This window comes from Protopterus annectens, chromosome 11.part0, assembly GCF_019279795.1.
Source record: "Protopterus annectens isolate FY-2018-M chromosome 11.part0, PAN1.0, whole genome shotgun sequence".
NCBI lineage: Eukaryota > Metazoa > Chordata > Ceratodontiformes > Protopteridae > Protopterus > Protopterus annectens.
In genome coordinates, this window is record NC_056745.1 from 1,111,032,317 (window position 1) to 1,111,048,731 (window position 16,415).

The following is a 16,415-nucleotide window of genomic DNA, read 5'->3' on the forward strand; positions in this document are numbered from 1 at the left end:
CTAACTTCCTACCCTAGGTGGGTTTACAATCGTGTTACCAAAGCAGGATCTGCACTAGTGGCTCAATGGCACATGCATGCTTAAAATCATGCACATATTGTGACTACAATGCTAAGCATCACTTGGAAGGCCAAAGAACATTTCCTGTTCCTTGTGTACCCTGGCACCATTAACTAGTCTCCACCTGGCAGGACATATATCTGATGTGTTGGACCAAACTACCTCCCATCCCCCTGGGATGAATAAGTCACAATGGCTACTCACTCATCTCAAAGCGCATGGGGGACACTACTCAAACCTAGTTTTTTGTGGTCATAGTCAGTGAGTTTTTCCCTATGTGACAAGGAGGTAGCTATTTATATAGACTCACAAAACTTGGAAACATGAGTTACTTTCACACAGTAATGTGAAGAGAATTACACAATAGTATTTATGGATTATCTCCGTAGCTGCTTCTGATTGTCAGTCTGATTTTTGGCTGTTTTATACCAATATAGCATGCAGGTCTTCCCCTCTGTGACTTTCCTCATTATATTTTCCATTTAAAGAATGTCAGTTTCACACATACACGTGCTCATTTGTCAGTTTCACACATACACGTGGTCATTTGTCAGTTTCACACATACATGTGGTCATTTTCATTATACTTAAATAACAAAGATGTAATGTTGCGTGCCTTCTTACTTTTGGTTACCAGCAAAGGCACAGCCTTGTTTAAGACAACAACTTCTTTTGAGCTCCTATGATAAACTAAGAGATCTATATATTTAGTATAATTATTGTAGCATTTAGGACCCCTGCAAGGTCTACAGGATCAGATGTTCTGTATTTACTTTCAGGCAGCCACAGACCATTATCCTTTATGAGCTTAGATGAGAGAAAACTTTTCAGTGCATTATCTAAGCACTCCACACCACCACAACATACCTCTATCTCCAGCTCAGAACCCATGGACTGAGGGAAAGAGGATACCAGGAAAGGGAAACAGCATCAATGCTACTGGGGTTCAATACATCCCTTTGACAACATTGTACGAACCTGTCTAAAGACCAGAAAACACTAAGTGATCCATGGGTTTCTATCCCAGTCTTGATTGAACAATTTTAAAGGAACACAACTGGTGAAGAATTAGAAGGTCCAGCCAAAGATGAAGTAATATAGGTTTCTAGGCCCACATGATGGCCATACATTAAAATTCAGTAACTATGCATTGTTTCTCTGCACAGGACAACTTTCTGCTAAGATACAGGGAAGAGCATAACTCATCCATAGTCACTTTTGGAAGCACAGGATGCAGACCAACATCCAAATTATTCACCTAGACAATAAATTCTGAGAATTGGTTGTGCACAGAGGAGTGCTTCAGCTTACAGAAGATGATTAACCCAGACCTGACTATAGATAAATACATTGTCTAGGTAGGCAGCCAGCTTAAAATGAGGGTGCGGCCATAGGAGGTGGTCCATCACCTAAGACATTATAGGGAACCTGTGCAACCCAAACAAGAGAACTGTATACTCAAATAGTCTGTTATGTTTAGAAGCACATTGTGTCATTTTTCTCCTTTTTCCTCTTTGTGAGAGGCACCTGCCTCATAAGGTACCTTGCAAAACTCAGCCTTTCACTTTTTAATATATAACATGTCTTAAGCATTAAACTGGGAGATGAAATTCAGCTTCCTGAAGTCACTGCAGAAACATATGCTCCATTAAAGCTCCAGTACCAATGCTGTAGGGCTGCTTCAGTTATTGTTGGACTATTAAGAACCCCCCCCAAGACACACGTGTGCGCGTGCTGTGGCACACACACACACACACACACACACACACACACACACACACACACACACACACACACACACACACACACACACACACACACACACACACACACACACACACACACACACGCACACACACGCACACACAGACACAGATTCAGCATAGTATTTATTTTATTAGCAACACTCTTCCCTTTGACCTCAAAAATTCTAAAGTACTAGTGCTTCTTTTTTAACCTGCCACACTGTCATGGTCTGCTACACTACTGAAGTCTTGCAAGCAAGAACCTTCACCTCCTTCCTTTGGTATACAATACTTCTGTTGCTATTTCTGCCTCATTCAGGCCTCACGGCCTGCACCAGGTTGCATGGAACCATCATACTTTCTTTATCTCATTTCGGTTTCAGAACATATATGTTGTAGATGATTTGTTTCTATTTATCATGCTGGAAGACCTTATCAATTGTAAGCACTCCTTCTATTATTTTGTAGACCTCTGCTAAGTGGTCAGGAATTTGTTTTCTACATTTGATATAAGCACCATCAGTCAGTCTCCAGGGTGAAACTCCCTGACCCTTCCACCCTATTCTAAGTGATGATCTGCACTTATTGAGCTTTAGTTAAGTGACCTTTTATCCATGGTAATATGGCTCCTAACATCAACTGTATCTGGGTTATATGTTACAATGTACTATTATGGGATAGGATGTAGTATTTCCATTTTTTTTCTATGTTCAGCAGTCCCTTGGTTTGATGGCCATACAGATGAATTCCATGGCTACAAATCTCCCTTATGGCAAACAGAGCATAAGGGAGCAAATGGTCCCAGGTTGGTGACCTTATGTAACATTACGGAATCATTCACTGAACTGTCTGTCTATGTTAGATGTTATTTGTTTGATTTAATAACATTTAACAAAAGGCTGCCATCACAAGGCATAAATTGCAATGCAATACTAACTCGCTGACTATGGTTTTAACATTAAAAGTTCACAAATTAATGGCTTCCGGGTATCTGATCTCACAATCTAGGATAACTGTTAGGAGCGGAACTGATGGTAGCAGAACAGAACGAGAGCTGACCCCCCCCCCCGACTACGCCAGGGTGAAATGTGCAGCTGCTGTGAGCACATGCTGTTAGCGAGCATGATCATTACTGTGACGATCAATGTCTGCAGTAAGTCAGTGTGATCACTGATGGTCAGCTCAGTGCCAGGCCTCAGTTTGCAAGCGTGACTGATAATATTCAAACAGCCGCAATGTTAACCACATCTGGCTAAATTACAGAGTTTAAGGCAAGAAAAGAGCCATTACCCTCTTTAGTTTTGCTTAAATGAGATTCATCTTTATAGAAAAGATTATTGTAACCCCCATCACTGCCACAAGACATTATGGAAAATTTGTTCCATTTGCCACACAGAAACCAGCTGGAAACTGTTATGGGTGTCCCATAAATATAACAGTGATACCACTGAATTATGAGTATTATTAATGATAATGTCAGTTGCCGCGGTGGTGCAGCGGTAGCATTGTCGCCTCACAGCAAGGGGTTCTCCCATTCGATTCTCGGCTGGAGCGCCTTCTGTGTGGAGTCTGCATGTCCTCGCCGTGGTCGAGTGGTGTTCGAAAGACATGCATGAATGGGTATGCCTTCGTTGAAGGCTGGGCATCGGGCTGGCACCTCGGCACCGTAAAAACCTACTGCCAATCATTAGTGGACCAGAGTTCCGCTGTAGCGACCCCTAACTGGGAAAAGCCAAAAGAAAAACAAAAACATTAATGATAATGTCAGTGTACTGATGGTCATTGAAAATTGTTGTGCCTGATCCAAGACTGTTTAGTAAATGTCATAAAAATCTGAAACAGATGTTTGAAAATGCCAACATAAATTGGGTTCTAGCAACTGCAGTATTATAGCCAATGTCATTTTATGAGCAACAGCCTCCATTTTGTTACCTCATTTCACTTGCTTAATTACTAGTATATATTGCACAATGTCTCACATGTGATTGTTGTATGCTGTTGAAAACAAAAAGGAAGCTCCCACAATGAGATTAAAGTAGCAGTATCCTATAAGTAAGAGTACTGCACATAGTGTCTGGAGTAAACATAGAAAAATAAATAAATACATATATACATCCACTTGTTGTTGTTGCGTCTTTCAGCTTTTCCCGGTTAGGGGTCACCACAGCAGAACTCCGGTCCGCTAATGATTGGTAGTTGATTTTTACGTGCCGAGTTACCAGCCCTGATGCACAACCTTCAGTGAAGGTACACCCATTCACGCATGTCTCCACGCAGAAGATGCTCTAGTTGAGAATCAAACCGGACAGCGTCTTACTGTGAGGCGACAACGCTACCGCAGCGCCACCACCGTGGGTCTAAAGACATTTTTCAAACTCAAAGGAAAACAGTGTCAGAATATAAAACATAAACGAATATGCAGAAACACATTTATTGTTTACTACAAATTGCAAAAGTCAGGAATTAAAAAAATGTGCATGTTCTTGCTAAGAAAATATTTCTTAATTACTGAAAAAGAAAGTATTCGTATGTTATGTTCACAATTTTGCTCATTAGGTTTCAATATTTTAAACAATTATTACTTGTATAAAACTTTTCTCTCAAATGCAGTAGATTGTACATTTAAAAGGAATATGGAATATGCTTACTGCTTACACAAGCTGAGTTTTGTTAAAAAATATGGTAAATGTAACTATGTCCATTGTTTAACAAGCAGTACAGCCAAGGAAAATACTTCCCAAGAGGAGAGCCTGCACACATTTTTGCCAGGTAAAATGGGTGCATTGTGGGGGAAAGGGTCCTTTGCCACTGCAATGTACTAAGGGCAGGTGCATACAGACCATGCCTTGTAATAGCAGGCAACTACCTCATTCAAACACCTGGAGCGCATACCTTAGATCCCTTGTACATATCTATTTGAACTGATTTGAATATTCTAACTGCTAGAAATTAAAAACACATTTTTAGTCTTTCCATTTCTCCCTGTCTCTCCTTCCCTCCTTCCTCCTATTTCTTTTTGTGTTGATACACAAATACTGTGCAAAGCTAATTAGGCAAATGATTGTTATTAACCAATAATAATAGTCTGTTTTTATCCATTGCAGATTACTGAATTACCAGCTCGTTAATTCGCTAAACTACATGTATTTTGATTGATGATAAATATAAGTTTTTTTCTCAATTATTTGATTTATTTCTCCTTTACCATCTAGGTGCTGATCGATTTTATGACAACATTGAAGACATGATTGGCTACAGACCATTGCCAATAATTAAGTATTGCTGGCTTTTCTTCACACCTGCAGTCTGTACAGTAAGTTGTGTTATATCAACTGTTGTGATATTTTCTTTATAAAATTGCAATATATTTTATATGGATCTACTTCAATCCATCAAAATTACAGCTAACCAAAACTCACTTACCCATTCCCAGTTCTTCGAAACTTCAGTTATCCGAAAGCACGGACTGCCGAAATCCTTTTCCTGTGAAAGTAACCACTTGGCCACCATGAGAAAACACCCACACGGACCAAAACTAAACCCACCAAAGTGGGGAGTTTCGCCCCCACACACTCCCTACTTAAATATTCCAACTCTGAGATTGCACTTCATTGCAGAAAGGGCAAAGTTCACCATGGTGGCCAAGTGGTTCCTTTCACAGGGAAAAGATTTTGGCAGTCCATGCTTTTGGATAACTGAAGTTTCGAAGAACTGGGAATGGGCAAGTGAGCTTTGATTAACTGTAATTTCGATGGGTCAAAGTAGACCCATTTTCTATATATATATATATATATATATATATATATATATATATATATATATATATATATATATATATATATATATATATATAGCTATAGTTATAAATATAGATATAGATATGTACATACATGTGTGTGTGTGTGTGTGTGTGTGTGTGTGTGTGTGTGTGTGTGTGCATATGTGTGTATGTATATATATATATATATATATATATATAGATAGATAGATATATATAGATATATAGATATATATATATATATATATATATATATATATATATATATATATAAATACACATGTATTGGGTTCTCAAATACACCTTTTCTGTACAATTCTGTTTTACTGCTCACAGATCTACCATATCTATATGATGCTTTTGCAGGAGGTTCTTTAGTCACCTTTAATAAAGCAGTAACATAAGAACTCTGGCAGTTTATGTTACAGGGTTAAATCTCAAACCTGCTAATGGGCTTCATGCTAGATCTTTCAGTTCTTCGATCTCTGCTTGCAAATTCTGCAACTGTGAGCAAATCATTTAACCAGAGAGCTCTCCCATGTCCTGAAGCGAGCTCTTGTGCTTGAAATAGGACAGACAAAGAGACAGACAAACTACCTAAGGACCAGATTTCCATAGTTATAATCCTGAAAAAATTATAATCGATAACTATTTAGTGAATCAACTGATGAATACGTACCTTATTTGGTTAGTTAAAAAAGCATACCTGCAATTACAGTGGGGCCCTACTCAAAATAAGTTACCTTTCATAATTTTACTTTTTTGCTTTCTCATTATATGAACTGGAATCATTTATTTATTTTCAAGAAAGGTTTGATTAATCTGAGTTTTAATGGTTCTAGTACTTTCTAGAATCACTTTTCATCAAAAGCTGTTTTGCCTCTCAGAAATTAGATGAAATAGCACTTTGTCAAAACTCTATGAAAACAGAGTAAAATGTTCTCCACAGTATTACAGCCATACCTCTCAGCTGTACAAATTTCCACAGAATGTCCAGATTTTTGTCACATATCTTTGGCCTGTTTCTCATAAAATTGTGGTTCTCTGGCAAATCATTAGTAAATCACTGATGACTGAAGTAAAAAAATTACAGATATTTAAAATTCAAACTTCATACCCTCCAGAAAATTCATGATAATGCAAAAAAAATCATCTTTCTAAGTTTGTAAAAGCAATATTTAAAAATTGTCCCTATTTTGGGCCTTTGACCTCCCCCTCCTCATTATTTATGGCTTTCTCCAGATTTTTTGCTTTAAGTGGTCAAGAGGTATGTTTATGACTAGTTCCAAAACTACCACATTTTGAGAAATCTTTTTTTTTTTCATTAATGCGATGGTGGTTTTGTTCTGGTGCAAGTATCATTGAAACAAGTTTATTTTGTTTATTTTATACTTGCTAACCTGTTAAATGAGCTGTGTGCATCTCCTCTGATTGTGATAAAAAATACCTCTCAGCCTTTTACAACAAGAATCAAGGACAAAACTGAAAAAATAATGATTTTATGCCCAAATTTGTGGACAGAATTTTAAATATTGCTTTTATACTATCAGAAGGTTGCTAGACTAACAGTGTTTGCATTGGCGTGTAATTTCTGACTGATAAGAAGTCTGAAATTCAAATGTCTGTCATTATTCTGTTTTTGTAGTTTTTAATAATTTACCAAAAGACCAGAAAGTATATGAGAAACAAACCAATAATATAAGTCAACAAGTCAGGGATATTTAGTGAAATTGAGGACAGTTTCAACTTTCCCACAAAACAATAGTTATAGAGAGACAGAAAGAGAGAGAGAATTAATAGTCCACTTTATTTCACGTAAATACATACTAGTCTTGTAAAACCAGGTTGGTTAAACTGAGCAAATGACTAAAGGGTAAGTTGTTTTCATCTGCAGCCAACACCTACTCCAATCCAGAAGTTCTAGTCACTTTTCTGATTGTGCATACCTCAAACATCTGATTGGAATAAAAAAATAATGGCCACATAATGTACTGAAATTTTGTTTTACAGATAACAGCCCCCACAATAAAGTATTCCTTTCCAACTTACTTTCCCCAGATCGCATTAGTCCTTTTCTCCACAGGATTCTACTGATCACATTAGTCCTACAGATCCATAAAAGAATAATTGAACACATTGCATTAGTCAGTCAGATTATGCCCACACACCCACCCCTAAAATTTTAAAATATTAGCTACTTTGCTGCCCAATTAAATATCTGAGATGTCCAGCTGTAAGAAAAATGATTAAATAAAATAAGATTAATTGAGCTCTGTTCACACAAGCACACAGTTTTTTTTTTTTTTTTTTATTTAACATTTGTTGACCGGGAAAGTCCGACTAGGTTCCACAGATCCTGTTTTCAGCGGAGGCCCGGGGAGAAATGCTCCAGACGCATGTCTTTAGAATGTTACAGTTACTGACCCATCACAGCAAATTATTCTTTCAGCTTAGCTGCCCACTGAATGCTCACATCAGCAATAAAGTGAGAACCTCACCACTCACTTACATATACTAACTCAGAGACTGCTATACCTTGGAGAAGAGGGAATAGTTCAAGCTGTAGCAGTTTCAGAGATAGTATATGATTCTCTGCAATAAAACTTAAATTCTTGATGTTTTGAGATTTGCATTTACAATCCTTGAGCATACAATGGAAACTTGACAATAAGTCCATGTTTTGTTTGTTTGTGTCTTTCGGCTTTTCCCGGTTAGGGGTCGCCACAGCGGAACTCCGGTCCGCTAATGATTGGCAGTAGATTTTTATGTGCCGAGTTGCCGGCCCTGACGCACAACCTTCAACAAAGGTATGCCCATTCACGCATGTCTCCACACAGAAGACGCTCTAGCTGAGAATCAAACAGGACAATGTCTTACTGTGAGGCGACAACGCTACCTCAGCACCACTACCGCAGTAAGACAATAAGTCCATGTAATGTTTCCAAATGCATTTTAATACTGCATGTCATAAGTGGTCTTCATAGCTTGTACACTCAGTCATGTTGGCTTCCAACTAAAGCATATGTTTTAGAGTTCTACATATTAACATTTGCATACCAAACTGGAGTGGAAGAGGCAACATCTTTCCCCAAGCTCACAGAAGGATGCAGAAGCTGACTTGCAGGAATGTCCGTTGAGTTGCCATAACTAGCCAGAATAACACATCAGGACACAGTAATACAAATGAGACAGATACTTTTCACAGCAAATTTAGCAAATCAGCTTCAATAAGCAGAACAGAAGCGGGTCCATTGAATCTTCACATCATATCCTTACTTTTCTAAAATATTAACTAAAAAAGTACAACAGCCAAATAATGTCATCCCTGACATATTAAAATCAGTGAAACATGAGCTCATTCCCACACCGTAGCATTTTTCTTGTACATTTCCATTTAAAACTCATAGTTCCATCTGGTGTTGTGACACTTTTTGAGGAAGGATGCCTTAACAAAGTGACTTATTAATTATCATTCAGTAGAGAATCTCATCAAGGCTGGTAAAGCACCATGATTCACTAGCACTTCTTCATGTCCAAATAACCATCAGAAAGGTCCCGTACCAGACATCAGCTAGTCACAGAACACTGTCTATGACACAAAAAAGTCCCTACACCTATCTACAGGAACTGGAATCACTTAGTATTAAACCCAATACTATTTTCCTAGGTGATCTAAACTATCCAGCTTTAGTCTAGGAAATCTGTATCACCACGAGTACAGAACTACAGAGATTCTCAGACTTTGTCACTACAAATGCCCTGGAACAAATAGTCAAAGTGCCCACTGGGGGGACAACATATATTGTCCTTATTAATATGGGGGGTATCTTGCACCATCATTGCATATCTTTGTCACTTGCTAGGTCTGATCGTAAAGCCATCACTTTCAAAATAAAACTGAAACCAGACACCGCTTCCACTCAAGCTACCTTTGTAAATTTCTCTAAGACAAACTACATAGTCCTAAATGATACACTAGCAAGCTTCAAATCCCCACTAAACCCAGTTAAATGCACTGACTATGTGGAAATGTATACCAACACTATACTACCAGCATGTAAATAGCTGCATAGGAGCAAGTGCAGAGCAAATCTCAGAAGCAAACTCCCTTAGAGGAACCATAACATCAAATAGCTTCCCAGAATGATCAAGTCCTCATCTTTCAAATAAACACACAACTCAGGAGCTTAATAAAATCCACCAAAGCCAACTCTAAGGTTAAAATACCAACTCAAGCATGACCTTAGATGAATAAGTGGAAAACTGTCACTAATACTTGCACTTTAAGTTGTACTGCTTGGGAGATACAAAAAGTATCACAATGCATAAATGCACTAATCTGATTATGAAGGACTTTGCCAGCACTGAGGCTGAAGATATAGCTAACCTAACGGCTGATAAATTCAGCTCAAACTTTGCCTCTCTTCCCTCCATCTGTCCCACAAAATATAAATGAAACCAATCAAGCAAATGATACAATTATTCCCCTACATAAGGGAGAACCTTCCACAGACTCAGGAAATTACAGGCATCTGTCTGACCAGCATCTTATGCAAAGCCATGGAAAGACTTATCATGGAACTAGTCAGTAAGGACACAGGGAACTTCCAGACATTGGACTCATCTCACTCTGGATTTGTGAAGGGCAGGTCATGCTTACTCATCAAGGTGGACTTTATTGAAAAGGTCACTAAAGCAATGGAGGAAGTTAAAACAGTGCACACCACATACCTTGACCTCACCAAGGCTTTTGACACAATCTCCCACTTGGGCATAGTAGAAGAGGTAAATAAACTGGTAATAAACCCTTACATCACCCACTGGATTGCTAACTGATTCACAGATGAGTTGCAGGAGATCAAAATAGAAGAAGCTACCTCCATAAAGAAATCAGTCACCAGTGGAGTTTTCCAGGGTTCATTGCTGAGACCTCTCCTGCTTGGTGTCTACTTCTTTGAAGTAAAAGCCAATATCAAAGGACTCTGGCTGAATAGGTTTTCAGATGACTGCTAGCTAGGAACAGCTATTGAACCTCCAATGACTTAGCTATCTTGCAGAAAGGTTTGTCCCCAAAAAAATAAATTGTGCAGGAATCATGGTCTAAAACTAAGTGCCAAAAAAATGCATTATCATGTCCTTTGGAAAGCTGTCTACTCCAGGAAATGCCACATTGAAAAAACACCCATGAGAGTTGACTCAGTTTCTCCAGATTTGGGAACAAAATGGACAGTGACCTAACTTTCGACAAACACATGTCCACTGTCACAAGAAAGTCCTTCTGTATTGTGCAGCTTATAAACAAAGGAGTTTGACTAGATCTAGAGATGTTACTGTCCCCCTATACTCAACTATCATTTAACCAGTCATCGAGTATAATGCCTCCTTTGGCATGTGCCTGTCCATAAACATGCGGTAACCGGAACATCCACAGAGATACCTTACTAAAAGGATACAAGGCCTACATAATATGTCTTACATGGACCAACTCAAAGCCCTGATATTATACTCAGTATCCTACTAGCTGCTAAGAGATGACTTATGTCTGGCATACACAGCATTCTCAGACCCAGTACCAATGGATCGTCTGCACAATGGCATCAGAAATACTCAGGCCATGGATCTAAACCTTTTCTTCAATATCAACAGAATAGTTCAGAAGGATGGATATATCTTGTGGAGGATAGCACTGTTCTGGACCAGACTTCCCATCCATGTAATGCAAAGCTCATCCCTGTCTATATTCATAGGTTCATAGGTTCATAGGTTGGTACTAGGCTATCAGCCCTAGGGCCCTATTTCTTCCCACATTATTTACTTTCCTGGACCCCTGTCTAGCAGAATTTTTCTCCCATCCAATTGTCAAGGTTCCTGTTGAAGAGGTCCGAAGAGGCACTCTGCTTGACATATATGGGTAATAGAAAATTTACCCCAGGATTGCCACTTGTACTACTAATGGATAGATTCACCTCCTAAATGCATTACCCCATGCATGGATCTCCTGAAATTTTCTATGGAATAATGACAGTTATTCTCAAGAGGGGTGATAAAAAATATTGACCATGAGATAGGTAATGCCAAACTAACACAGAACAGGAAAGATTAATTCAAGCACCAAAAGGGAAATTGGCTATGCTTAAAATGGCCTGCAAGGGCAACTAGCCAAGTACTTATCTATGAACCTATAGGAAGCACACAATACCCTATTCCAAAGGGATTCAATTATCCCCCTCCATGATGAACTCTGAGGGGAGGTGACCTTGATGGTTATGGAGTTGAGATCTCAGGTGGTTTGACAGATAAAGCTGAACAGGTCTTTAAGTGTTATACCTGCTGGAAGAGAGACTAAAATATGTGCAACTACTTCTCCATGGCCCTCTCAGCCACATCCTCAACCAGATCCTGAGGCTCATGGTGCTGGCTTACCAGGTTGCCTCACACAGGAGAGGCACAAGGGTCGGTGCTGCTGTCACCACCAGGTGAAGATGTCACTGGGTAGACAAGGGAGGTGGTGACCTGTTCCTCACCTGAGAAGCTTGCAGCTGAGCTGCCCTGGACACTGTTGGATCTGCAGAAAAATTAATATAAAAAGGAAAGGAAGAAAGAAAAAAATAAGTTTGAGGGAGAGAGAGAGAGAGAAAGACACAGAAAGACAGAGGTAGAGAAAGTGAGACAGAAACAACAGATGGATATATAAGTGTTAAGAAACATATGCATTTATTTTAATAACAGAAAAGTAAATATTTCATAATTTAATCAAAAAGTGTCATTAAGCAATATTAAGTATTTTGTTGGTATTAATGGAATTAATTTATTCTGATAAGTACTTTTTATGTTAATTGGTATTGCTAATTGTATGATATGAATAATTGCTTTAAGTTATGAATAACATATCTGAAACAAGCTGCAATAAAGTATTGCAGCAGGAAATACCAGCAGCTACTGTTTCAGTGACAAGTTATGTGTTTACTATCTATGGAATCTTGTGACATTCTTTGGAGTGGTAGCAAAAGCACTCATCAGCTTCCTGTGGGTTACAGACTTTTGTCATTAGCCAAGGTCTGAGTGGGTAGCCTGTGTCACCTGAAAAACAAAATAGGGAGGGAACACATAAAAATAGTTAATTACTCAACAATACCGTAAGCCATTCTACAGGTAAAGAATGACTATGGTTAGAAACAGTATTAATAATTTGCATGTACTATCTAAGTAATCATGAGAAATCCTGCTGTGTTGAAAGAGGTGGTACCTTGAGCTTATGTGCCAAATATGGGAATCATGAGCACTTCCAGGATGCTGGGCCAATATTTTGGTGAAGCACCTCCATGCAACATACACTGCCTGGTAGTTGATAAAATGGTAGCTCTTCCTGTTCTGGCACTGGGGCCATAATAGCAACATGGATGTAATCAATCATGATAAGCACCTCAGAAAAGTTTACTATTCCACAGAAGGCATGTATGGTACTGCCTCAGTCTTGAAATACTTGATATCCTTAAGGGGTCATTTGCACGGTTTACTATTGAAACCTTGAAATTATATACATTGAGCGGTCTCATGGTCGACCTGAAATCCTGAATCCGGAACTGCGAAAATGCAGTAAGATCGAAACTTAATACACTGACACCTGTAATTCAATGTGTTTGACATAGCAGGATGTGACGTCAGTCACCCATGCTATGCAGCTTACCATACCATGACATTCCCTAGCCAACGGTATGTGTATTTTACTGTTTTGCCTGTCTGCACCCCCCACACCCCCCTGCATATATACCAACTCAGAGATTGCACTACAGTGAGGAAATGGGTTAATTCCCTGTTCTTCACTGAACCGCGATCTCTGCACACAATGCCAAACTCAAATAATCAAGCTACACTACCCATTCGCTGTAGTGTAGTGGATGTATTTTGAATCGGCATTCTGGCCATTTGAAAACTGCCTTTTGATCACATGCCAGTCAACAGCAGTCACTTTGAATATTCAATAATAAACCCATTTGCTCATATCTTATGGGCCTCCATCACATGAGTTTCAAGGTATCACATAGCGAACACTCTAGCTTGGATGAGTCATTTGCAGTTTTTACTAAATGGTTTGTCTGTGTGACATTTTTACTCTTTGGTTTTGATATTGTCACTTTCATAACACTGCAAGGCAGACTTTATGGAACCACTGTTGACATTAATGTATACCGCTCAATTTGTCTCTGACTTTGCAGAACATCCCTGATTTTGCTTAGTATTTTTGCACTGTCCGTTATAACATTTTTTATTTTTTTGGTAAATCAATCAGGATTACAGTCAGTAATGCCATAAATTAGAGTTTCATCTTTTTTATTGTTCAGAAAATGCATGTTAATATACAACTTGTTCTATTAACTATTTAAGTAAATTAGAGTTGTTGTTGTTGTGTCTTTCGGCTTTTCCCAGTTAGGGGTCGCCACAGTGGAACTCCGGTCTGCTAATGATTGGCAGTAGATTTTTACGTGCCGAGTTGGCGGCCCTGACGCACAACCTTCAATGAAGGTATGCCCATTCATGCATGTCTCCACACAGAAGACGTTCTAGCTGAGAATCGAACAGGACGTCTTACTGTGAGGCGACAATGCTACTGCAGCACCACCACCGCAGCATTTAAGTAAATTAGAGTAATATTTAAAAATTTTCCCTGATTTTGGGCCTTTGTCCACCTTTATTTTTGGAGTTATCCAGAATTCTTGAGCAAAGAATCTTAGAGGTATGCACAAGTATACATCTGTGGCATTGCCAATTAATAATTACCTATCACAAAAATAGCTTCAAACTGCTTATATTAAAAAATGATGGCCGAAATTATCTTAATGTTATCTCCTCCACACAAAACATACACACATACATGCGTCTGTAAGTCGTCAGCCTAACCAGCATTAACATATTTAGTATATGCATATTTGAAGCCAAAGAAGTAAAAGTATGAACACAGTAAGGAAAGTACAGATCCAAGTTAGAACAAAGATTTGATCATGGTCCGAGGCAGTCAAGTGGAATTACAAATTTCTGTTTCCCATCATGACACTTTTCCTTTACGAGAAGAAAACAAAAACTCACATGCCTGTTGTTGTGCTTTTAAAAGGCGTCTATCATGTGCAAAGAAGTTGAAAGCTATGACTAGAGCAATGATCTGATCAGCTTCCTTTCTCATATCAGCTTCTTTAATATGTTGTTAATAGACCAATCAGCTTTATTACTGGTTACAGGCTTTTTTTTCTTTAATGTCTTTTAATATCAAGCGCTTATTGTGATGAAGATCCTTTTTAGTGCATTCTGAAAGCTTGTTCAGGATAGCATGTTCATGGCTTCTTTTCATTAAGCTGTACTGGCTTCTAATTATTGCAGTGAAAATAGAATTCATTCACTACATCCTGAACATTTAATATCTCCAGGCTTCCTGCAGCCAGTGGCAGCTTATTTTATTTATGTATTTTAAATAAGAAAACATTTCATTACTTTGAATGAATGAATGCATTCATTCATTCATGCATACATACATACGTGCATATATAAATGAATAAATAAATGTTGCTCAATGTCGTTTAACCTTTTTTTTACTATTAAAACGAAATAATTTTTTTTGTGCTAGTATTTATGTTCAGCACATAAGCTAACAGACATGAATTGACAGTGCTGAACATAGCAATACTTTCTCTTTCACTTTCAGATGTTGAATAACTGGCCATGGGCCCCCAGAGCTAGGCCCCCATGGACCCCCATGGCTAGGGTACCAGGCAGCCATCCAAATCACCTCTATTATAATCTGTCTCTGGATCTACATTCGACCATCTGTAATATTCAGACTGTTTCTTTATTCTGCCTGCATTTATCTACATGCAGTATTTGTCTGTATCCTGCTAGTGTGTGCCTTTACCCTCACATGCAGTCCTCAGTTTATACCATGGTGCTTTCTGTACCAATTGGCGGTACTTGGCTAGTACCATGGTACTGTGGACATTTATTCATATGCAGTACTATGTCTGTATGCTGATGGTGTGCTCATTTGTCCACAAATAATACCCAGTTTTTTGTTTGATTCTGTGTGCACTTGCAGTACTTCGCCTGTATCATGAAGGTCCTTGCTTTTATCTACGCACGAAGTTCTCAGTCTATACCCTGTTGCTTTGTGTACTATTGGGAGTATTTGGTTTGTACTATGGTACTGTATGCATTTACTCATATGCAGTACAATATCCATACACTGATGGTGTGTACATCTGACCAGATGTAATATTCAGCCTGTAGCCTAGTACTCTGTCCATTTACTCAGGTTCCATATTAGTCTGTACTATACTGCTGCATCCATTTACTGCACATGCCATACTCAGACTGTACAGTATACCACTTTATTGAGTGATCTGTACACAGACTCTACTTTAATTTTGCATATAGCTAGATGCAGTAGAAAATTATAATGAACTCATGGTAAAGACTGGAAATTACACTTAAAAATTACAGGTATAATTCCAGGATTTCACCTCATAAAAAAAATCATATTTTATTTTTTTTATTTTTTGAGAACCATAAATCAGTGGGAACCCATATAGTTATTACATTCAAATAATAGCATCCTTAACTTTTTTCCCCTTTATACAAAAAAAAATAGCAGTTAAAAATAAAATAGTCCAACAGTAATATCAAGATATATATATATATATATATATATATATATATATATATATATATATATATATATATAGTAAGCTAAGGTCCAAGTTATTGATATGAATGGGTTGGTATGAAAGGACGAAAAAGAAATCTGTATGTGTTTTCATTATTTTCACTTCAGAAACCTAAAATAATCT

At 38.2% G+C, this 16,415-nt stretch overlaps 1 protein-coding gene across 1 annotated transcript in view; it reads left to right on the plus strand.

Annotated features, from left to right (window-relative positions):
- LOC122815716 (sodium- and chloride-dependent GABA transporter 2-like) overlaps nucleotides 1–16,415 on the plus strand; it is a 925,986-nt gene that overhangs the window by 885,998 nt on the left and 23,573 nt on the right. Inside the window, exon 13 of the mRNA XM_044088464.1 lies at nucleotides 5,018–5,118. Coding sequence (XP_043944399.1) covers nucleotides 5,018–5,118 — 101 coding nt within the window. The remainder of the gene's footprint in view (nucleotides 1–5,017; nucleotides 5,119–16,415) is intronic.